Below are 23,620 nucleotides of genomic sequence, written 5' to 3'. Positions count from 1 at the left end.
TCCTCCCTGGTGCCCTGCTCATGACAAAGCCTGAGTGTTGCCTGTGCTGACAAGAAGTGCTGGGACAAGGAGAGAGAAAGCTGGTCCTTCTGACTATGACTTCTGTGGCACCCCAGGGCTCCTGCTTCCCTGTCCACTGTGCCCCAGATTGGGGCACCCTGGAGCAGTTCCCAGCTTTTGTGTTGGACCTTGCTTGTCTGATCTGTGGACTGTGGGCTTCCCCCTCAACGTGACCTAATCTGCCATCCAATTTCCAGGAAATCCTCGTGGTTTCTGGTCCACCCAGGGCACCCCTTCTGTTTTCCAGCAATGCTATGCCTTCTCTTTGTTCTTTGTTCTTTTTGTTCTGAGACACAGTCTCACTTTGTCACCTAGGCTGGAGTGCACTGGTGTGATCACGGCACGCTGCAGCCTCGACCTCGTGGGCTCAATTGATCCTCCCACCTTAGCCTCCTGAGTAAATGGGACTACCGGCACACAGCACCATGCCCAGCTAATTTTTGTATTTTTTTTTTTTTTGTAGAGGCGAGGTCTCATTATGTTGCCCAGGTTGGTCTTGAACTCCTGGTCTCAAGTGATCCTCTTGCCTTGGCCTCCCAAAGTGCTGGGATTACAGACGTGAGCCACTGTGCCTGGCTGCTATGACTTTTCTTTAATATGTCCTGCTGTTTATAATGATGCAGGGCTGGAGTATTTAGCCCACCATCTTGACCTAACCTTCTCTTTCTTTCTCCACTTTTAATGTCTATAAATAACCATCTACTAATCTACTTATAATATGTCTAACGATGGATCATTTCTCTCCTCCTCATCTTCTTCATCATCGTCACCAGTAGCAGTAGTACTATTTCGTGATTGAGGGATCACCACAGAGTAAGAAGTGCTCACAAAAATGTTCCATCAACATCTCAAATAATGAGACAGAAAAATCAAGGCATGGCTTCATTTAAAAAATGTAATTGAGAGTATGAAATGTACTAGCTATGTACCTTCTCAGACCACTTTTTTTTGAGACAGGGTCTTGCTGTGTTGCCCAGGGTGCAGTGCAGTGGCACGATCATGGCCCATTGTGTGACCTCCTCACACCTCTTCAAGGCCCTCAGATACCTGGTCCTTGTGACTTATTTAGTGGCACAGCCTTGACCTGCTGGGCTTAAGCAATCCTCCCATCTCAGCCTCCAGGGTAGTTGGAACTACAGGTGCACCCCACCACACCCGATTAATTTTTTGTATTTTTTGCAGAGACAAGGTCTGACCATGTTGCCCAGAATGGACTCGAACTCCTGAGCTCAAGAGATCCTCCTGCATCAGCCTCCTGAAGTGCTGGGATTATAGGTATGAGCCACCACCCTGACCTCCAAATACCTTTTGAACTCAGGCTTGGATTTGAACTCTGGTTCTATCTACTATTAGCTGTGATTTCAGATCAGTGACTTGAGCAATTTGTGCCTTGTTTCATTAAGTGGAGATGACAATAGCATCTGCCTTGCAAGAATTATTTGATGTGGCCGATGAGAAAAATCAGAATTATGAAAAGTGCTTCACACCATTCGTGGCATGTGAAGAGCCCTCTCTAAATGGCCATTATGCTAATTAGCACCTTAAAGGGAAATCATTTTCATGAAATTTTATTTGAATCTGGCTAGAGAAAGTGCTCACCTTCTTCCTTGTGTTTTGCTTATTTGATTAAATGTCTTTGATTTCTGTGATGTGTGAAGTCCCTTGAAAGCAGGGCTGTGTGTCCAACAAAGGTTTGTGGCCTTCCCGCAGTGAATTGTGTGGGAAATACAAACACAGGGAAGACAGTTCTGGTCCTCAGGGGAAGTGTAGTGGGGAAGACGGACATGAGAACCTAACCGTAACAGGATGCAGAGCGAGGCATGTGCCATGCACTGTGGCCGTGTTACCTCCTGGTTTGGAGTGTGAGCTCAGACACCAGTCTGCCTGGGTTTGGATCCCAGCTCTGCCACTTATTGGCTGCACAACCTCAAACAAGTCTCTTACCCTTGCTGGGCTTCAGTTTCCTCAAATGTAAAGTAAAAATGGTAACAGGAGAGTTAATACATGAACAGAGGCTAACACATAGAAGGGCTCAATCAACATTAGCTGTCATTACCAAGATATACGAAGATAGTATGGAGGGGATATGTGAGAAGTGATTATAATTCTGTTTCTTGGGTGAGGTTGTACTTGAGCTTGGTCTTGGAGGATAAGTAGTTCTCAAAGGGCAGAAGAGAAGGAGAGAGGCATTTTGGGGGAAGCAGAGCAGCAGGAACAGAGGCATGGAGTGTGAACTCTGCAGTGTTCTCTGGGTACAGCATGGGGGCTGGATCACAGGTGCATGGAGAGAAATACTGGGAAATGGGCCGGTGCAGAGGGTTTAGGACAGCCCCTAGGATGTCTCGAAAACTGGCTCAAGCATTCAGACAGTTCTGTAGACAACAGAGACTGACTACAGGCTACTGGAGAGAAGCAACATGGTGCCACCTGTGTTCTGGGCAAATCACCTTGGTGGCAGTGAAGGAAAGATAAAGAGGGGGGTAGGGGGCCCAGAGACCATTTGGGGGCTATAGCACAGCCCAGGCAAAAACGTCAAGAGCTTAAGCAGGGAGGTGGCCAAGAGGGAGAGCCACTGTGAACACAGAATCCGACAGGCTTGGTGAAGGAGTGGGCAGAGTCAGACAGGGTTTCCTGCTAGGTGGCTGGGAAGATGACAGTGGCGATGCTCTTACAGAATCAGGGCCCTGGGAAGAGGACCAGCCTGGGATGGGGGCCTTCCTCAGCTTGGGGCATACAGCATGGCCCAGTGCAGACCCTTGTATGTCCCTCACTGCTGTTCCTTCTCTTCAGCTCCAACAAGCCCCATAGAGCACCCTGCACCAGTCAGGCACTCAGTGAATACCTCTGAGTAAGGAACCACAGGGAAGGAGGCGTCCAGAGACCTCCCTGCTCCAACTTCCTCCATTCCAGACCCAGCCTCTTCCTCTCCCTCCGCACTGTGGACACCCCTGAACATCTCCTCCTGTTTCTGAATCTTTAGGGAAAAAATGTTCCAACTCTGTCTCTCAGCACTGCCTCCTTTCTCTGCCCCAACCCACTGAATGTGTGACTCATTCCCACGCTTACATCCTAAAGCCCTGCCTGGGGTGTCCCTCCATGCGGGGACCGCTGGAGCAGAGACCATCACCATCATAACACACTCCACCAGCCACCCAGCCCCTGCCATGGGAAGAGCACCGTGCCAAGCTCATCAATCACCATCAGATCCTCTCGACAAACACAGAGGATGGGCTTTCTGATTCCCATTTTAGTGTGTGACTCAGATAACTTAGTTGGCTTGCTCTTGCACACACAGCTGGTTCTGTGTAATCATACAGCTTGAACAGGTCCCCTGCCCTCTGCCTGCCTTCCCCACCAGCACCTCTACAATGGCCATGCAGATCTTCAGGACACAAACAGAAAGCAGGGGCTACCTGAGACTGGAACATCAGGGCATCTCTTTGGATCAGCACCACCTGCAGTCATTGAATGCAGAAGGGCCTTCTAATCCCGGGACCTGTCCAGACCCCCAAGGATTCTGATGTAATTGGTCTGGGGTGCAACCCCAAAAGCAGGACTTTTAAAAGCTCCTCCAGGTAATTCTCATGAGGTTGAAAAATGATTGTTCTAATGGGTCCTACCCTGAAAGCATCCCTGCCGACACCTGCCCCCCACCACAGTCACCGTGGACCTGCTCTGCTGCCTCCGTACTGAGCTTCTCATGCTGGATGCAGCCGGGCCATGGCACAGGTCCTCACAGCCACCGGCCTCCCAGGAGAAGCGGAAGCCGATCTTGCTCTGGCTCCCCTCCACTCTGGCTCCCTTTTCTGACTCCAGATACTTCTCTCCATCCACCTTCCCAGGTTTCCAGAGCCTTCTTATGGTCCAAAGCTCCCCCTCTCCACAAGGGAACACTCTAGCTGCCCTTCTGGAGAGGACTGAAGACCCCAAGTTGACTCCCTGGTCCTTGTGCCCCCTGGGGGGCCACTGAGAGCCGGGCAGGGAGGCTGGCTGGTGTCAGCAGGAAGGAGGGTGGTGGGCCAGGTGGCAGAGTGGCCAGAAAGGAGGCAGCCTTCAAATGCTGGTTCCGCCACCTCCTCCCACTGGGCTGTTTCCCCTATGTCACAGTGAGAGAGCTGCACAGGACCCCAGCCCCACCCTGCAGAGGGGCCAGAGTTGCTTTCTTATGCCTGGAGACCCTAAACAACCGTGGAACGATCAGGCTTCCCTGCTCCGGGCTGGGACCAGCCTCTGTCCTGATGGCCAGAAGCTCTGATGAGCAGGTGTAGACAGCAGACAGTTTCCTTATTCAGCAATAAGGACAGTGTGCTTGGTGGATAAATGCCTTAAACACGGAAGAGTTCACGGGAATCAAAACAATGAAAGAGGCTTGGCAAATAACTTCAAACCAGTGAGATGGGTCCCCCTCTGTGGGGACTCCCAGGCCTGGCCTGAAGATTTGAGTGTATAGGAAGGCATGAGGTCCCCCAACTCTCCCATTGCAAGAGAGGTGCTTGTTACCTTTCGCGATCCCCTTGCCCCCTCTCTGGCGCCCACTTTCTCACTCTGCATCCTTCAACTCCCGCCTCTGCCCCAGCTGCCCTGGTGATGTGCGGGGTGGGGGAACAGAAAACACAGGCTGTGCAAGCAGACACTGGGGGTCAAATCTCCTGGCTCTAGCTGGCTACAGCTAACCTCTCTGAGCTTCCAGTTTCTCATCTGTAAAATGACGATCATCCCCAGCATAGAGTGGTGCTGGAGGATTAAGTAATGAGATAATATCTGTAAAGCACTGTGCTTAGTGATGGAGATCAGTAAATGTGGTTCCATCCCACGGCTGTCCTGCCTCATCTCCCCCATCATCTCAAAACAGGTACAGCTTCCATCCTAAAGCATTAAGATGCTTCCTGCAAAAAGATCTCAAGAAAGACCAGCCGCGGTGGGTCACGCCTGTAATCCCAGCACTTTGGGAGGCCGAGGTGGGTGGATCACCTGAGGTCAGGAGTTCAAGACCAGCCTAGCCACAATGGTGAAACCCTGTCTCTACTAAAAATGCAAAAATTAGCTGGGAGTGGTGGTGGACACCTGTTATCCCAGCTACTTGTGAGCTGAAGTAGGAGAATTGCTTGAACCTGGGAGGCACAGGTTGCAGCAAGCGGAGATCAAGCCACAGCACTCTAGCCCAGGCGACACAGACTCCATCTCAAAAAAAAAAAAAAAAAAAAAAACTCAAAACAGCAGAGGAGAGACGCTGCGACATGAGGACTCCAGCCACAATCAGTCGTCAGCTGAGCTTTTGCATCAAAGCCTGTCTGCGAGGCAGGGGTGTGCACTGGAGCCGCTCCACTCACCTGGACGGGGGTTCAGAGACCCGGAAACAGCATTATGCCCCATAATAGGGGATCAGTGAAATAAAGTGTGATGTTTGCATAAAAGAGAACCAGGTACAAGCCTGAGAAGGATGGCTTATGTGGATATTAGTTACTGACATGAACCTTTGTCATCATACACTGATAAGTGAAAAACAGTATCACGGTATACGTTCAAAATGGTGCATATGCTAGAATAACATTTTCTGGAGAAAATCTCAAACCTAATTCTATCGATCCCTCAAAATATGAAAGGCTACATGCCAAAGGATTAATAGTGATTTCTTCTAGGTTGCAGGAATGTGGCTACTGTTTGCCAACATTTTTCTTTTTTTTTGTTGCTATAAATGTTAATTACTTGTATCATCGCTTTAAAACACAGGCCGGTGCGGTGGCTCATGCCTGTAATCCCAGCACTTACAGTGGATCATTTGAGGTCAGGAGTTTGAGACCAGCGTGGCCAACATGGTGAAAACTCATCTCTACTAACATATAAAACTTAGCCAGTCATGGTGGTGGGTGCCTGTAATCTCAGCTACTTGGGAGGCTGAGGGAGGAGAATCACTTGAACTTGGGAGGTAGAGGTTGCGGTGAGCTGAGATCGCACTACTGCACTCCAGCCTGGGCAACAGAGCGAGACTCCTTCTCAAAATTAATTAATTAATTAATTAAAAAGAAGAAATATAATAAGGACACACTCCATGGCTTCTGCAGTCTCTTCTGAGCTGATAGTCAAGGTCCTGGCATGGCTTGGCTCTCCTCCAGTGCTGGGTTAGGGGCTCTGTGACCCAGCGCCCCACCCTGGCCTGGCCTAACTATATCCTTTGCTGACCTTGAACCCCACACAGATCCTGGCAAAGCTGCATGGCTCCATGAATACATATATGTACATGTAGGAGCTTTTCATGCACTTTCTCACTTAAACTTTCCAACCACCTAGAGAGCTCAGCTAGAGTACCTCACTTTACAGATGAAGAAACAGGCCTTGGAAGGTGAAGCGACTTTCTCTGATGACTGGAAAGTGTGGAGGGAAGTCCTGCACCCGGACCTGCCTGTATCAAAGACTTGTCTCTCACGCCTCAAGCTCTGTGGTTCTGTGCACACCTCACCAGGCCCCCACTCACCCATCTAACATGTGTTTGTTCTGTGTGCATGTTTTTCTTCTGTGTTCTGGGCCACACCTGTTGGGCACCTCTCCCTCCCCGGCAAGGGGGAAGCTTTAGAAAGTAGAGAGAAAGGCAGGGCACAGGGCCTGGCTCTGAGGAAGGGTCACACTTACAGCCAGGCCTGGGGCTGGTGGGGTAGGCAGAGGGCACAGGGCACGTGGGGGAGAGGGGGGACCGTCCCAAGACAGGGAACTGTCTCAACCATAATCACCCTCAGGGTTGCTGCTTCCCCGCTTTATGTTCCTATAGAGACACCTGGAGGGGACAGCCTGCTGTGGTGGGCACTGTGCTGGGCCCAGGCTGTGTGCTGACAGAACCCTGGGGCTGGGCTGGGGCAGGAGGCGAGACCCTGGCTTCCTGCTTTGCTTCTCCCGCCACCCGCTTCTTCCTCCTCTCTTCCCTTCTCCCTCCATCCCATCTTCTCCCTGCTCTCCTTTCATATGCTTCCTCTTCCCCCTTCTTTCTCCTCCTCCTCCTCTCCCTTCTTCCTTCCTTTCTAGTCCAGCTATAGTGGGAAGAAGTCCCTGCAAGGAGCTCTGGCTCTTGGCCAAGAGGGAAGGAGAACCTGGGACAGGAAAGGATCCCAGCAAAGGGTTGCACACTGGGCACCCCGAGCCCTTGCTGAACCTCAGCTTTGGAGCACAAGGTGGAATCCAGGTCTGTCAGCCTCCCACAGCCTGGCCCAGCTCAGCAGGGAACCAGCAGTCTGCACAATGTGACCGTTGGTGACGGATGTTGGCCTCTGCCCATCTGGCTGCATTGCTGTCAACATGCAGGTTCCATGTCCCGGGCTTTCTGCCCAGGCACTCCCCTGCAAAGTGAGCCCCAGGAGAAACCCGGGTTTACAGCTGCTCTGTAGCCCCAAACCCTGTACCCCACTGGCTGACGCTGGCTACCCAAAAAGAAATTATTGAGGCACAGAGGATGGCAGCACTCAATCTCCCGTGTGGACGAGCGTCTCTGCAGTCAATTAGCATCTCGAGGGCAGAGCCTGAGTTGCCTTCACCTCTGCAACTTCCTTAGCACCCAGCATTAGGAGAGCGACATAAGACACACCTAAAAAATACTGGCACTGACATGCAAACCTAGGTCTTGTACGTCAAGTTTATGAGGAGTGTAAAACTTCTTGTAGTGTTCCCTCTAACTTAGCCAGGTGGGAAAGTGTCAAATAAAAAGGACTTCAGTGGGATTTCTGAGTAGCGTCCTTGGAATCTGCACTCAAGGGATGCTACTCGGAAATCCCACTGAAGTCCTTTTAATTAAATATGTGTGCATGTGTGCAACCCACATGTGTACACATACACCTTGCCCCCAAAGCTGGAACGCCGGATGAGGGCCATTTCTGCTGTACCCACTGCCTCTGCCACTCATTAGCTGAGTGTGACCTTGAGCCCATTATCTAACCACACAACCAGATGACAATCTTATATGACAGCTGGCTTGCTCACTCTCACTCTGCTGCTGCTTTTTTCTTTTTCTTTTCTTTTCTTTTCTTTTTTCTTTTTTTTTTTTGCCATATAGATGGGGGTCCCACTGTGTTGCCCAGGCTGGTCTCGAACTCCTGGGCTCAAGTGATTCGCCCACCTTAGCCTCCCAAATTACTGGGATTACAGGGATGAGCCACCACACCTAGCCTCTGTTGCTTCGTTGTTGAAAATTGTTGAGATCTAGTGTTCCCCATGGGTTAAACTCTCCTTATCCATGGACTGGAGTGCACTTATCATGGGATCTCAAGTCCAAGTAATAGAACTATGACTGCAAGGGTGAGCAGGCGCTGCCTCAGAACACCCCGCAATGCTGCCATCTCAGAGGCTTGGACACCTGCCCCGTCTGCCGAGCTGGGGTTTGCTGTCCTGGACAGCCCGTGTATCTGCTGTGATCTTTATTGACAAGAAAGAATCTTGCTTTCTTGACAAGAATCTGCACTCAAGAGATGCTACTCGGAAATCCCACTTAAGTCCTTTTTATTAAATGTGTGTGCATGCGTGCAACACATGTGTACACGTATACCTTTCCCCCCAAACTGGAATGCTGGATGGGGGCCATTTCTGCTGTACCCGCCACCTCGCATGCTCCATTCTTGGCCTCTGAAGCCACCCCCAATGCTCAAGGCTTCTTTCCATCTACTACTGAGTTGGGGTCTGGGGAGGGTGACCCCCAGCAGCCACAGCCGTGCACCCCTCTATGTGAACTTGGCTTAGACAAGCAAGTAAGAAAGTAAGTGGATGTGGTGATGTAAGCCCTCCCTACTTCCCCCGTTCTAGGGGACATCTTGCTAGTGAAGGCACAGCTGACCCCAGAAGTACTATCCCCGACTCAGAGGACAGGATGTGGGGGATTTGACCTAGGCCCTGAGACGCATGGAACCAGCTACCTGGGGAGCAAAGCAAGTGCCAGGGTTTCTGGGGCGCTGGCCAGGGCCAGACGCTAGGTCTGCCATCCGTTGCTCCCCCAGTGCCTGGCACAGTGCCTAGCCCACAGGAGATTTACAGTAGACACCGGTGGAATGAATGAGCTTGGACAAGATCAGTAAACAGAATCTTAATTTCCTCTCCTATAAACAGGAAATTAGAGGAGCATCTGCTCCTCTTACCAATGTGTTGTGGGGAGCAAAGGAGGTCATCTCCACCGGGCGCGGTGGCTCACGCCTGTAATCCCAGCACTTTGGGAGCCGAGGCGGGTGGATCACAAGGTCAGGAGATCGAGAGCATCCTGGTTAACACGGTGAAACCCCGTCTCTACTAAAAATACAAAAAATTAGCTGGGCGTGGTGGCGGGCGCCTGTAGTCCCAGCTACTTGGGAGGCTGAGGCAGGAGGATGGCGTGAACCCGGGAGGCAGAGCTTGCAGTGAGCCCAGATCGCACCACTGCACTCCAGCCTGGGGGACAGAGCAAGACTCTGTCTCAAAAAAAAAAAAAAAGGAGGTCATCTCAAGTGAAACTGATTTGAATCCCAGCTCTGCCCCTTTCTAGCTGCGCTACCTCAGGCAACCTCTTGGAGCCTCAGTTTCCTCATCTGTACAATGGGAGCAGCTACAAAACCTTCTTCACGGGGGTGGAAGCTCAGTGTTTGGCATATTAGGCATTCGCTACTATTTTCGTCATGCTTATGAAAGTACTTTGAAAACTGCAAATGCTTTTCAAATATGAATTACTATTTTCTTTTTTTTTGGTCCAGGGAATCCATTTCAGAGAACCAAATGTACTTTAGGGAAAGAGTTCATACGATAAACAAAACTAACAATAACCCTCATTGTCCTTATTGAGCGTCTATTAAATGCCAGGCATTGTGCCGGCTTCTTCAAACACATCATGTCGTGAAAGCTATGGGTCCCCTATCGCTCCTATTTTGTAGGTGAGGAAACCGAGGCACAGAGAGGTTGAGCTACTTCTCCAAAGTTACAGAGCCAGGAAGCAGGGCAGCCAGGATTTTGAAGACCAGGATCCCAGGCCTTCTCTCTTGTGAACCCAAGGCCCTCTGAGATTTATCGGTGCATCCTGGGAAGAGCTCTCAATGGACAGCAGTTGTGGGTGAGTGGGGCTTTCTAGAACCATCCTCCACTCCGATGGCTCAGGATTCTGCTCTGTCTGGCTCTGCCCTGGAGCACTGTTCCTCATTCACTCTTACCTTATGTAACTCAGTGTTCCCGCCCCCTGCCCCAAGGATTATATAAGGCAGCCCAGTAAACACCCTGCAGGCCTCAGGACTCCTGGGGAGAACTAAGACGGTCTACAAATGTGACCTCTCGCCCTCACCCCTTCTCAGGACCCCACTCTTGCTGGCTGTTTTCCTCCTGAGGCACAAGCCTGCCTGTGCCTGTGTGTGTGCCTGCATGTGTGAGCATACACTCACACCATGTGCCCACGTGTACAGACTTGTACACCACAGGGGACCCAAACACACGTTAGTACATACGCGTCTTCACTATTTTTTTAAACAGTGGGAGAATCCTGCAAAGTGTCCCCACTAAGGCTTTCCTTTTCAGCAAATTCAGAACAGTTAACTTTGCTTTGACAAGGAGCTATGAAAGAAAGAAAGAAGAAAGATAAAGAAAGGAAGGAAGGAAAGAAAATGATAAAAGTTGTTGTTGTTGTTGTTTTGGAGACGGAGTCTAGCACTGTCGCCCAGGCTGGAGTGCAGTAGCGTAATCTCGGCTCACTGCAAGCTCCGCCTCCCGGGTTCATGCCATTCTCCCGCCTCAGCCTCCCAAGTAGCTGGGACTACAGGTGCTCATCGCCACGCCCGGCTAATTTTTTGTATTTTTAGTAGAGACCGGGTTTCACTGTGTTAGCCAGGATGGTCTCGATCTCCTGATCTTGTGATCTGCCCGCCTCGGCCTCCCAAAGTGCTGGGATTACAGGCGTGAGCCACCACGCCTGGCGATAAAAGTTTTTAAAAAAGAAATTTGGCTGGGCGCAGTGGCTGACACCTGTAATCCCAGCACCTTGGGAGGCCGAGGCAGGTGGATCACCTGAGGTCAGGAGTTCAACACCAGCCTGGCCAACATGATGAAACCCGGTCTCTACTAAAAATAATAAATAAATAAATAAATAAATAAATAATTAGCCAGGCATGGTGGCGCGCGCCCATAATCCCAGCTATTCCGGAGGCTGAGGCAGGAGAATCGCTTGAACCTGGGAGGCAGGGGTTTCAGCGAGCCAAGATTGCGCCACTGCACTCCAGCCTGGGCGACAGAGTGAGATTCCATCTCAAACAAACAAACAAAAACCAAAAAAACAAATTTAACTCTTGACTCATTCTCTTCTCGCCCCAGTCACATTTAGTAGCAGATCCATTTTATTAGAGCAGAGTTCTCGTAGTGTTCGCTCTAACTTGGCCCGGTGGAAAAGTGTGTAAGCCTGTGTTCTTCCTGAAACCATTTTCTGGTCATTTGGGATTTTACGCAAATGCCTGTAGCTGTCTGAGCTGCATTCCCCAAGCCACTGGGGGCAGCCCAGACTCCAGATAACTGCACCACCTACATGACGAAGCCACTTATCCAGGTTGCCTGAGTCACTGAAGGCTGCTGTCCCCAGATCAGGCTGGACTTCCTGCAAGTCACACCAAACCATCAACAGAACATTCTCCACATTCGGGGTTTTCCCCCCAGAGACACTTTACAAGGAGTGTCAGTTCCTACCCTCACTGGCCTGGCCTGAATTCTCCCAGGTCTGAGATTGGGACGACCAGGGTTGGGGGATGGGGCACATCCTGATCATGATAATTCTGACCACACAGGAGCACTTGGGAGCCAGGACGACTCTGGATCCTTCATAGCCAGGGACCATCTGTGCCTTCGAGAAACTCCCCCACCCCACCTGTGCCAAGCCTCTCCCTAATGAAACTAGTGCCAAATACACGAGATCGCATTCCCTTCGCTTCTCTTAGCTAAAAGCAGCTAAGACTTCAGTCACCTTCCTCGTTATTCTTCACTCCCACCCACAGCAAAAGAGAGAAGAAAGGGAGAAATCCAGTCTCTCCCCGACCAAGTCTTCCAAGAACCGCTTGAGCGGGGTTGGCACTAAGACTAAGTGTAGTGGGGGATACATAGGCCAGAAAGCCCAGCCTTCTCTCCTCCAGTGTCCCCAGGTCCCCCTGTCCCCCACTTCCAGAGAGCAGAGCTGTCCTCTCGCTGTCCGCTAGGGAGTAGCCAGTTCTTGCTGCTCCACACTGCTGCAAAGGAAGTTAGCACCTGCAGGAGGCGTGGGTTTCTGGGTAGCTGGGGCATCCTGTAATGGGAGGCTCCAAGTCCCCTGCAGGCAACTGCGTTTGGAGGCCATTTTCTCTATTGTATAATAAACATCCTGGGAATTCCTCACCACAAAGCCGCCAACCCCCACCCCTATGGGATGCAACAAGGGGGTTTCTTCCGTCTACTCATCTGTCCGCTATAAGGGTAGGGACAAAGCAAGCCCTTAGAAGGGGCTTTGGCCTTATAATTAAACTTTTAACTAGATCTAGTTTTCCCCTCTGCCAAATTGAATTTTCCTTGTTCACATTTTCTTCGTTTTGGACACAGCTGACTGATTTTGTTTCATCTCATATTAGACTCATATATCCAGTGATTTAATTAATCTCACCAGCTGTCTGGCTGTCCCACAGGACCTGCCTTCTCCGCTGTTGGCGTTAGAAAACGATTCCCTTTGCCTTTCCTCGCTCTGGCCTCCGCGTGGAGCCCCAGGATCCCTGACCTGCCCTGTGGGCTCCCCAGCCAGGCGTCCACGCAGGGGCTAGATGTCTCCCACGGGGCTCAAAGTGTCCGCCAGGAGGGTACATGCCCTCCGCCCCGCAACACACACACACACCTCACAGGCGCGGGTGGGAAGCTGCCCGAAGCCCTACGGCTGCAGTTTTATTACAAGATTTCTTTCCAAACGCAAAATCAGGCCAACAAGCTCAGCGACTCTGACGCTTCACATCTTCACCCACTCGCACCGTGTTCCGAATCCACCCGCACCAAGGTACACACAAAACTCCCACGCGAGCGACCGCAGTCCCAAATTGCATCTCCATACGCACTCCCACCCTGCCCCGAACGTCTTAAAAAACAAACAAACAAAAAAACTGGTAAGAACCCTCACCCCACATTCTCCCACCCCGCAACGCTGCAGCGCACACAGGACAGAGCCGGGCGTCCAAGTCCCTTCCCGCGCCCCCGCCGACAGTCTCGCCGCGTCCCCGCCCGGGCGCCCCAGGCACGTAGCTGCCCGCCCGGAGGCGGCGGCAGAGCGCAGAGAGCGGGGCGAGGGTCCGGGTCTCCGGGGTCCTTCTTGCAGCAGCGCTGGCGAGGGCGGACCCAGATGGCGCTCAGTACAGCCCCAGGATGGCTGCGCCCACGTCCTTGGAGGGCCGGCGCTCCTGCACCAGAAAGTTGATCATGCTCTCGGACTTGATGAGCAGGTTGCAGCCCAGGAAGAAGACGCCGAAGACCACGGTAAGCGACAGCACGCAGAGCACGGCGATCTGCGCCACCCGCGACACCCACAGGCTGCGCTCGTCGGGCGCCAGCCCCGCGGGGACCCCGTCGCTGGCGGCCAGCGGTGCGCCCCCGGGACAGCAGCCCAGCCACGTGCCCAGCCCGTGGGTGCGGTTTCCCAGGGCGGTCCCGGCGCCGCCGCCCACGCCGTCCACCTCCTCCAAGCCGCTGTGGTTCAGGAAGGTCGCGTTCATCGCCGCGCGGCGCCGGGGGTCTCGGCGCGCAGTCCCGGGCGCACTGGGCTGCTCGCCGGGGTCCGCGCTCTCAGGGACGCTCGGGACCCCTCGGACCGGCTCCTGCGGTGCGGGGAGGGGACGAAGGCGGGAGGCTGGCTGCCTGCGCGCTCTCGGGCCGCCTACCCCTGGGCACCGGGCGGGAAGCGACCGCCCGGAGGAGCGAGCAACAGGCGGCGCAGGAGCTGGAGCCGGAGAACCTAGTGTGCTTAGCGGTCGCCCGCTGGGTTCCTCGCGCGCCTGGCCGCCCCTCCCCTAGCAACGGCCCGGCCCCGCCCCGCCGGTCCCCGCGGCATCTCCGAGGGGCGGGAATCCCGCCGCGGGCGCAGCCTCCCCGGAGTCCCGGTGCTGGAGAGGGTCGGGAGATCCGGCAGCCTCTCTCCGCGGGCCGGCGAAACTCCACCCCCTCCTGGCACCCGCTGTCCGTTCTTGGCTAGAAAACCTCTCCAAGGTGCCCATTCCAGGATGTGATACCCTTAGCAGTGAAGTTATTCCGGAATCTGCCCTGACTCTCTTCGCTTATTATTTAAGCCCTCGTAAGCCTTGCTAGACATCAGATGAGTCGCCGGGACCCCTGGCGCTGCCCACCCCACTGGCCCCGGGTCTCCTGGGCGGTCCTGCCTCACAGCTTTCCCGGGGTGAAAGCTGTCGCGGCGAGGCGGGCTCTCTGCCTCCTTCCCTACACCCTCCTCTCAACTTGGTCCCATTTAACTTTTTTTTTATTAAAAAATAAATTACTGTTTTTTTCTTTCTTTTTTACACAAACATAGTCATTGTAGACTAGTTTAGAAAACATGAATTACCAAAATTACTCTAAAACTTTATAATCCTGCCTCCTAGAGAGTGTCGATGTTATCACCTGGGTATAAACTCCTCCCAGACTTTTTCTATTTGTGCCTTTCTCTAGATAACAGATATGGGGATGCACTGTTCCTGCTTACTGCCTCCCAACCTTTCCTCACTTAACAGCGTAACTTTCCCTAGCGATGGTCGTCTACAGCTATGGCTCTGAATTGCCTTGGAGGGTTTATTAAAACCCAGATTGCTTCCACCTCCCGCCCCCAACCCCCCCACCCCAACCAACCCCAAGAGTTTCTGAATCAGATGTGGGATGGGGCCCCAGAATGTGCATTTCTAACAGTTCCCACGTGATGCACAAACTACTGAGCTACAACATCATTTTTAGTGAAGGAATGGCATTTTAAGATATGGACTACTACAGTTTATTTAACCAAGCTTCCTGCTGGATGTCTGAGTTTTTCTTTCCTTCTTCTTCCTTCTCTCCTTCCTTCTCTCCTTCCTTCCTTCTTCTTTCTCTTCTTCTTTCTCTTCTTTCTTTCTCTTCTTTCTTTCTGTCTTCTTTTTTCTTTCATCAGGAACAATATTACCATAAGGAGCCTTGTAACAAAGTATTTGTGCCAAAACTGATTTTTCTTTAGATTGTATTTTGAAAAATGGACCTGTAGAATCAAAAAGTAGGCCGGGCGCGGTGGCTCACGCCTGTAATCCCAGCACTTTGAGAGGCCGAGGCGGGTGGATCACGAGGTCAGGAGATCGAGACCATCCTGGCTAACACCGTGAAACCCTGTCTCTACTAAAAATACAAAAAAAAAAAAAAAAAAAAAAAAAAATTAGCCGGGCGTGGTGGCGGGCGCCTGTAGTCCCAGCTACTCGGGAGGCTGAGGCAGGAGAATGGCGTGAACCCGGGAGGTGAAGCTTGCAGTGAGCCGAGATCACGCCACTGCACTCCAGCCTGGGTGACAGAGCGAGACTCCGTCTCAAAAAAAAAATAAAAGAAAATAAAATAAAATAATAAAAAAAGAATCAAAAAGTACTTCCTACTAAATTGCTTTCCAGAAATATACCAGTGTACAATCATGCCCTGTGGGGAAAGGGGGCTCTCCACCCCCAACATTGTTATCATTATTTTAAAAGTCTTTGCCTGAGTAGCGAAGGGGGGTGGGGGCAGGGGTGGTTTCTCACCCGTATGTTAATTTGCATGCTTTGATTGTTGCAGGAGAGTAAGGAAAGCACTTTGTTATTGCAATAATGCAGGCAAAAGATGCTGCCTGGAGACTTGAATTCCAGTGGTGACAGTGAAGTGGGAGACAAGGGGATGGAAAGGGCATGGCAAACTGGAGTGAAGGGATTCGGGATGCCCCAACACACAGGCATCACAGAGCCTCTGCTCCCTGTTATGGTTTGAATATGTCTCCCCAAGTTCATCTGTTGAAAACTTGATCCCCAATGTGGAGGTGTTGGGAGGTGGGGTGAGAGGCTGCCATTGTTTGGGTCAGGGGCACCACCCTCATGAATAGATTAGTGCCATTGTCTCAGGAGTGGGTTCTTTATAAAAGGATGAGTTCCACCCCTCTTTCTCTTTCTCTCTCTTCTCTTTCTGGCATGTGATGTCTTCTGCCATGTTTTAATGCAGAAAGAAGGCACTCACCAGATAGATGCTGGCCACTCGATCTTGGACTTCCCAGCTCCTAGACTGTGAGAAATTAATTTCTATTTATAAATTGCCCTCTTTATAACAAGCATCCTGTTATAGCAGCATAAAGCAGACTAAGACACCCATACCCATCCTGATACTCATTATTAGAACATTAAGCATGTGTGTATATCCTGGTAAGTTATTAAAATTATTATTTTATTTATTTATTTTTATTTTGAGACAGGATCTCGCTCTGTTGCCCAGGCTGGAGTGCAGTGGTACAATCACAACTCACTACAGCCCTGATCACCTGGCTCAAGTGATCCCCTTACCTCAACTTTCTGAGTAGCTGAGCCCACAGGCATGTGCCACCATAATTTTTTATTTTATTTTTTGTTCAGACAGGGTCTCACTATGTTGCCCAGGATGGTCTCGAACTCCTGGGCTCAGGTGATCTACCACCTCAGTCTCCCAAAGTGTTGGGATTACAGGTGTGAGCCACTGTGCCTGGCAAAATTATCACTTTAAAGATGAAGAAACTGAGGCACACATAGGCACCCCAGATTGGGAAACAACCTGGCTCAAGCTCCTCAGTCCTGGGAAAGCTGGCCTGGCGCAAAGGCATGCAGTTTTCAGGGCAAGAGTCTCCCCTGCCCTGATCACCCCTCGGAGCCAGGATAGAACAGGGAGTCCAGCAGGTGTCTGGCCCGAACATTCTGTCCTCTGCTTTGGCCCAATTGGATTTCTGTAGAGAAATGCTCAGTTATATCCTTTGTCTGAAACCAACCCCTGGCTTTTGCTATACCCTGGACTTGGAGTCCGTACCTTGATTGCATCCAGCTGAAGTCAGACTGCCTGATGTAAAGGAAAGGGGTGGGGTGAGTGAGGATGCAGAATGGGGCCCTGCCCACTCCAGCGAGTTGTGAGGAGGCTGACATGATGGCTGACCTTTCCTTTATTAAGCATCTATTACATGCCCAGTGCATTAAATACGTTACCTCCCTGAATTCTCTCACACCAGCCTTTGGGTTCTGCTGGACTGTCCCCTTGACATGAGGAAACAGCGGCACTGACTGTTTAATTGACTTACTTAAGATCACGCAGCTAGTTAAGCATCAGAGCCAGAATTTCAGCCCAGATCTGTCCTGTTCCAAAGCCACGCTCTTCATTATCCCCGTCCCCCTCTCTCCCATCATCCCTGGGGGAGGCGCTGGGGAGGGACAAAGACATCTTTGACCTGGGAGCAGGAAGGGGGAGAGAGACCTTGGGCTTGTGGACGTAAACAAAGACCACTCAAATGAGAGCAAGCAAAGGCTGTTTATTCAGAGCTTGCTACAGTAAGGGAGGCAGCCACTGTCACTTGCTTTTCATGGAGACTCAAAGGCAGGTCGAGGGGAAGGCTTTATAGCGGAAAAAGGAGAAGGCTTCAGGTACGTCCTGTTGGTGGTGCAGGAAAGCTACAGTTGGGCTCATTAGAAGAGGGGCATCCTAAGTAATTGGTTAGGGGAGCATATTTGGCTTTCTCCGGTTTGTCCTGCATTGAAAGTGGGAACAAAATTAGGGAAGCTGTCAGTTACCATCAAGTCCTGGCCATTTGGGGCTGATTGCTGCAGGGGTTGTTCGTTGGCTTCCTGGGCTGGTGCTGTAGGTTTGGGGGCAGAGTTCTATTTTAATATGTGGTCTGGCCATTGTCCATTTGCATATTTGGTCTCCCAGACCCATCCACGTCAGGAGCAGGACCCCACCTGGCCTGGACCTAGCTAACCACTCCTCCTTCTGTGGTTTCTGTCTGCCCTTTCTTCTTCTTCTTTTTTTTTTTTTTTTTTTTGAGACGGAGTCTCGCTCTGTCACCCAGGCTGGAGTGTGGTGGCATGATCTCTGCTCACTTCAGCCTCCAGCTCTCAGGTTCAAGTGAGGCCTGCCTCAGCCTCCCGAGTAGCTGGGATTACAGGTGTCCGCCACCACGCCTGGCTAATTTTTGTATTTTTAGTAGACACAGGGTTTCACCATGTTGGCCAGCTGGTCTCGAACTCCTGACCTCAGGTGATCCACCTGCCTCGGCCTCCCAAAGTATTGGGATTACAGGCGTGAGCCACTGCACCCGGCCCTGTCTGCCCTTTCTTGAGCCTCTGGTCCCAGCAAGTTTGGTTGTAGTTTGATGTGTATTAACTCTTAATTCTCATAATAACCCTGAAAGGTAAGTGTATTTGTTATTTATTGCTACATCACAAATATCTCAAGTTGAGCAAACATTTATGATCTCACGTGGTTTCTGAGGGCCAGGAACCTAGAAGCAGCTTAGGTGGGTGGCTCTGGCTCAAGGTCTCTCATGAGGTTGCCGTCAGGATGTTGGCCAGGACTGCAGTCATGTAAAAGCCTGACCAGGGAGGGGCCATTGGCTTCCAAGGTGACCCCTTACACGGCTGTTGGCAGGAGGCCTGTTCCTCATTGGCTGTCGGCAGGGGGATCCTCTGTTCCTCGCCATCGGACCTCTCCATGGTGCTGCTTGAGTGTCCTCATGACATGGCGGCTGGCTTGCCTCAGAGTCACTCTTGAAGAATGTGCTAGAAGGTGAGCACCTGGATGGAAGGGAGAGGGACAGAAGAGTGAGGATACAGAGTGAAACACATCAGTTCTTATTGTTATTTAATCTTCACAGCAAGACTTGTAGAAAGAAACAAGTTGACAGATGAGAAAATAGAGGCCTGGAAAGGAAGAGGATCTTGTCCCAGGTCACAGAGCTGGTAATAGCACAGCCAGGATTTAAATCCTTAGTTACCTTACAACTAAGCTCAAAGTCTTTCCAGCACTTGGCATATGTGTATGTGTTGGGGGTGGGGTTGGGGGTGGGAGTGCTTCATTGTTGGGGAAAGACTCCCCCGAGCCGGGCTTAGAGGGGCTCAGGAGCCTAAGGGCGAGTCTGTCAACTGGCTGCCTCCCCCTGCTCTAGAGAAAAGGAAGCCAGTGCCTCTGGGCCAAGCCACCACCCACATGGGACTATTTTTACCCTCCACCTCAGGGACAAGTCTGCATTTCCCAGCTCTGGAAGGGCCATCTGGGCAGTCCGGCTGCCCCAGGAAGAGCTGCCACCCGGAGCTTTATGCCCTGTTGTCTCTGCAGCTGTTTCTAGATGAACCTTTAGCCCTCTGGCATGCCTGAGCCACCCAGAGTCAGTAAGAAGTCCCCCTCCTCCAGATCTCAAGGTTAATAAAAGCTCCTAATTAGTATCACTTGCTGGATGGACCCGCCAGAAGGAAAATGCTTAAAACTGCAGAGATTTTAAATTGTTCACGTTTGTCAACAAGTGTTCTTTGTATGAGCCATTTTAATGAAGAGATAAGAATGATTTTATTTGCATATTCAACTGTAAACCACCCAGACACCTTCAGAAACATGTAAATAGATGACCACTATATGAGAGTGTACTTCAGGGAGGCCCAAGAGCCTTTGGACATCATTTATTTTCTGAAGTGGTTTTAAACAACCCCCCTAGGACCCGGTTTACACTCTTCATTTGTTTGGCACGCTCTTCCTGGAACGGGCAAAGGTTGCCTGCTGCCTGTTTGCCCAGTTCCTGTCCAAATGATCTCACGTTTCAAATTGGCAGAGGGAAAGTTAATGACGTTTTACTGCATCTGGTACGGAATTGAAATAAACATGGATTGCCCTGTTCAGCCTTTGACCCCTAAGAGACTTCGAGGTTGGCCCCTGCTCAGTTTACCTACAGAGGTTGAAGGCAGAGGGAAGTACCCAGGCAGTTCAGGCCAACCATGCCTGTAATCCCAGCACGTTGGGAGGCTGAGGCAGGTGGATCATGAGGTCAGGAGTTCGAGACCAGCCTGACCAACATGGTGAAACCCTGTCTCTACTAAAATATACAAAAATCAGCTGGGCGTGGTGGTGCACGCCTGTAATCCCAGCTACTCAGGAGGCTGAGGCAAGAGAATTGCTTGAACCTGGGAGGCGGAGGTTGCAGTGAGCCAAGATCGCACCATTGCACTCCAGCCTGGGAGACAAAGCGAGATTCCATCTCAAAAAAAAAAAAAAAGAAAGAAAATTTAAAGAAATGCCTTGCAGGTTGGGTGTCTATGCAGTAGCAGACAGGGAGCAGTGCCTGGCTAAGTTCTACACAGTGGAGAATGAGACAGGCATCCCAGGTGACATGGAGCTCACAACCCAACAGAATACCTGGATTTTGGACATCTGTGATCTACTTCTGCCTCTGCCCCTAATTGACTGTGTGACATTGGACAAGTGAACCATCCTCTCTGGGCTTCCATTGGCTCATTCATTAACTATGGGAGCTTAATCAGAATACCTTCAATAAAGCTTTATTTACAAGAACAGGTAGTGGGCCAGATGGGCCCTCCTCTGTCTTCTTCTGCTCTATGCTTCTTGTGGGCTTGAAGACAGTGAGGAGCCAAAGGTCTGTACCTCGTCTACCCCAAAAGTACTGCCTGGGCCTCTGGTACCCCAATCTGTAAAATGAGAAAGTTGGTCAATACCTACGTTCTCCAAACTGTGCTCTTTGGATAAATAGTTCTGCGAGGTCTGCAACAGAGTAGACATTGACCTAAACAGATTTCATTGCTATAGGACTTCTCAGGACCTTTAGTATGTGGATGTACATTGTGAATTTCCCTGGGGGTGGGGCAAGGGGGGGATGCGGGATTCAGCATTTATCAATGGAATCCTTTTTTGCCAACACCGACTAATATTTTGTGCCACTATGTACCATTTAGCACAGTTTAGGAAGTGCCCCGAAGCCTCCCCAAGCCTAAGTTTCCTTCCCTATAGACCAGGGATGATGATGATGGTAACTGCCTCCTAGAATTGTTGGGAAGGTTAAATGAGGTAATGCCTGGAAACGGGCCTGGCGCAGTGCCTGGCACAGAGTAAGTGCTCAATAAATGCTAGTAGCTATTATTTATAATAAGGTCCTTCCTTTACAGCTCTGACATTCTGCGCTTCCAACTGTAGGGTGTAATTAAGCTCTAAAGCATCTGGCTTCCCGAGTAGAAAAAACAAGCCTGGAGGAAGGAAAAAGGAAGAGAAAGCTCCTTATGGGTTGCCCATTTGTTCACAAGCCTCACTGCCAGCCGTCACAACAAGGGAATGTAGCAAGATGCCAACTCCTAATGACGGAGCTTGGGTGGGTTGGTGGTTCCCTATTTAGCTTAGACACTGTGGGGACTATCTGAGACCGCAGAGAAGTGAGAGGTAAAACCAGTGCTGCTTATGGTCAATCAGTGAAACCTAACTGCATCCTATGTGCATCTTCCTTTTCCTTCTGTCCTGGACACAGTGATCCTGGCCACTTTCAGGTATGTGTGACCTGCTGGGGGGAACAGTCACAAGGAGAGCTGAGTCAGAGAAGGTAAGTGGGACAGATCAGACTGGAAGGGCAGGAAGGGCAGTCCCACAGAGGAATAGCATGTGCAGTGGCTCAGAGGCTGGCGGAGTGCATAACTATAGTTGCAGGCCAGGCGGGTTGGCTCACACCTGTAATCCCAGCACTTTGGGAGGCCGAGGTGGGCGGATCATTTGAGGTCAGGAGTTCAAGACCAGCCTGGCTGACACGGTGGCCCGTCTCTACTAAAAATACAAAAATTAGCCAAGCGTGATGGTGCATGCCTGTAATCCCAGCTACTCAGGAGGCTGAGGAAGGAAAATCGCTTGAACTCAGGAGGCGGAGGTTGCAGTGAGCCAATATGGTGCCACTGCACTCCAGCCTGGGCAACAGAGTGAGACTCCATCTCAAAAATAACAATAATAATAATAATAACTGTAGCTGCAGGGGAACAGGCATGGGGAGACGGTGAGGAAGAGCATCAGAAGAGATGGTTAAAGAGGCACGTGGGCGCCAGGACGCTCAGGACTTCATCCAAAACACAGGGGAGACACACGATCAGCCTGGCATTTACATTTCCCCAGATTAAAAATAAAACAACTCTTTTTTGCATTAAAATATTTGACAATAGATTTTACAATAAGAAAAAAATTATATTTTTTGAAAAAGAAAGGAAAATGGTGAAGACTCTTGCAACCATATGGAAGACAGAGTGCACTGGCTCTAGGAGGCCGGTCTGGGGGCTACTGCAATAGACAAGGCAAAAGGCCCCGATGAGTGACCCCACTCTAAGTATATACCCAAAGAACTGAAAACTGGCACTCCAGCAAATATACACACATGCATGTTCGTAGCAGCACTATTCACAACAGCCAAAAGGTAGAAACAGCCCAGCTATTTATCACTAGATGAAGGGATAAGCAAAATGTGGTTTATCCATACAATGGAATATTATTCATAGAAAGGAGTGAAGTATGTGTGCATGCTATAAACCTTATAGCATATACTTACACATACTTTAATAATGTGGATGAACTTCAGAAACATTACGTTAAGTCCGGGTGCTGTGGTTCATGCCTGTAATCCCAGCACTTTGGGAGGCTGAGGCAGGCAGATCACCTGAGGTCAGGAGTTTGGGACCAGCCTGGCCAACACAGTGAAACCGTGTCTCTACTAAAAATACAAAAATTAGCCAGGCATGGTGGCACACGCCTATAGTCCCAGCTACTCGGGAGGCTGAGGTAGGACAATCGCTTGAACTTGGGAGGTGGATGTTGCAGTGAGCCGAGATTGCATCACTGCACTCCAGCCTGGGCAACTAGAGCAAGGCGGTCTCAAAAAACAAACAAACAAACAAACAAACAAACAAATGCATTATGTTAAGTGCAAGAAGCCAGACTCAAAAAATAACATATACTGTATGATTCCATTTGTATGAAATACCCAGAAAAGGTAAATCCAAAGAGAGAACCAAGATTGGTGGTTGCTGGGGCTGGGGAGAGAGGTGAGTTGGGGAGCAACTGCTTGATGGGTACAAGGTTTCCTTTTGGAGTGCTGAAATGTTTTGGAAGTGGTGATGGACATTGTGAATGCACAAATTGCCAAAATTGCCAAGACATTGTTCACTTTCAAACTGTTAATTTTATGTTACGTGTATTTCATCTCATTTTTTAAAAAAGGCAATGATGCAGGTGAACAAAGGCAGGGAAAGAGGAGATGGAAAGTGGGAGGGAATTCCGGAGCCTGTGAATCTGAGGAATGGTTCCCAGATTTCTGGCCTTCACTGGGAGTGAACAAGTGGGCGGAGTGGTCGGGCCAAGGTGGAGTTGAGGGGCTCAGGGTTGAACATGATGAGTCTGAGGTGACCGTGGGATGTGCATGTGACAGTGTCAGGCAGACAGTTGGAGGCATGGCCGGGGAACTTAGGCACCCTGGGGCTGGAGATAAAGGTTTAGAAGTCATCAGCTTGTTCACCCATTCACTGAACATGTACTGAGCATCTTCTGTGTCCAGCTAAGTGCTAGGGAATCACAGTGAAAGCCAGTCCCT

General features: G+C 50.7%; 2 protein-coding genes across 7 annotated transcripts in view; one reads left to right on the top strand and one right to left on the bottom strand.

Moving 5' to 3' along the window:
• GOSR2 (golgi SNAP receptor complex member 2) overlaps positions 1-1,709 on the top strand; it is a 44,140-nt gene extending 42,431 nt beyond the window's left edge. For all 6 annotated transcript variants that reach the window (XR_008621666.1, XR_008621665.1, XM_055101431.2 and 3 more), the window contains one exon: positions 1,243-1,709. Coding sequence is in view for 4 of the 6 variants with exons in the window: in XM_055101431.2 (XP_054957406.1) it covers positions 1,243-1,319 (77 nt within the window). In the remaining 2 variants the exon portion in view is untranslated. The remainder of the gene's footprint in view (positions 1-1,242) is intronic.
• Positions 1,710-12,894: 11,185 nt separating this feature from the next.
• RPRML (reprimo like) lies at positions 12,895-14,208 on the bottom strand. Its single transcript, XM_003804815.7, has one exon. It carries the CDS (start codon positions 13,743-13,745, stop codon positions 13,383-13,385), a length of 363 nt encoding a protein of 120 aa, XP_003804863.1. The 5' UTR covers positions 13,746-14,208; the 3' UTR covers positions 12,895-13,382.
• Positions 14,209-23,620: the final 9,412 nt, after the last annotated feature.

Source organism: Pan paniscus, chromosome 19, assembly GCF_029289425.2.
Source record: "Pan paniscus chromosome 19, NHGRI_mPanPan1-v2.0_pri, whole genome shotgun sequence".
Classification (NCBI taxonomy): domain Eukaryota; kingdom Metazoa; phylum Chordata; class Mammalia; order Primates; family Hominidae; genus Pan; species Pan paniscus.
Note: the sequence above shows the minus strand (reverse complement) of the source record. Positions and strands in the feature narration are given on the sequence as shown.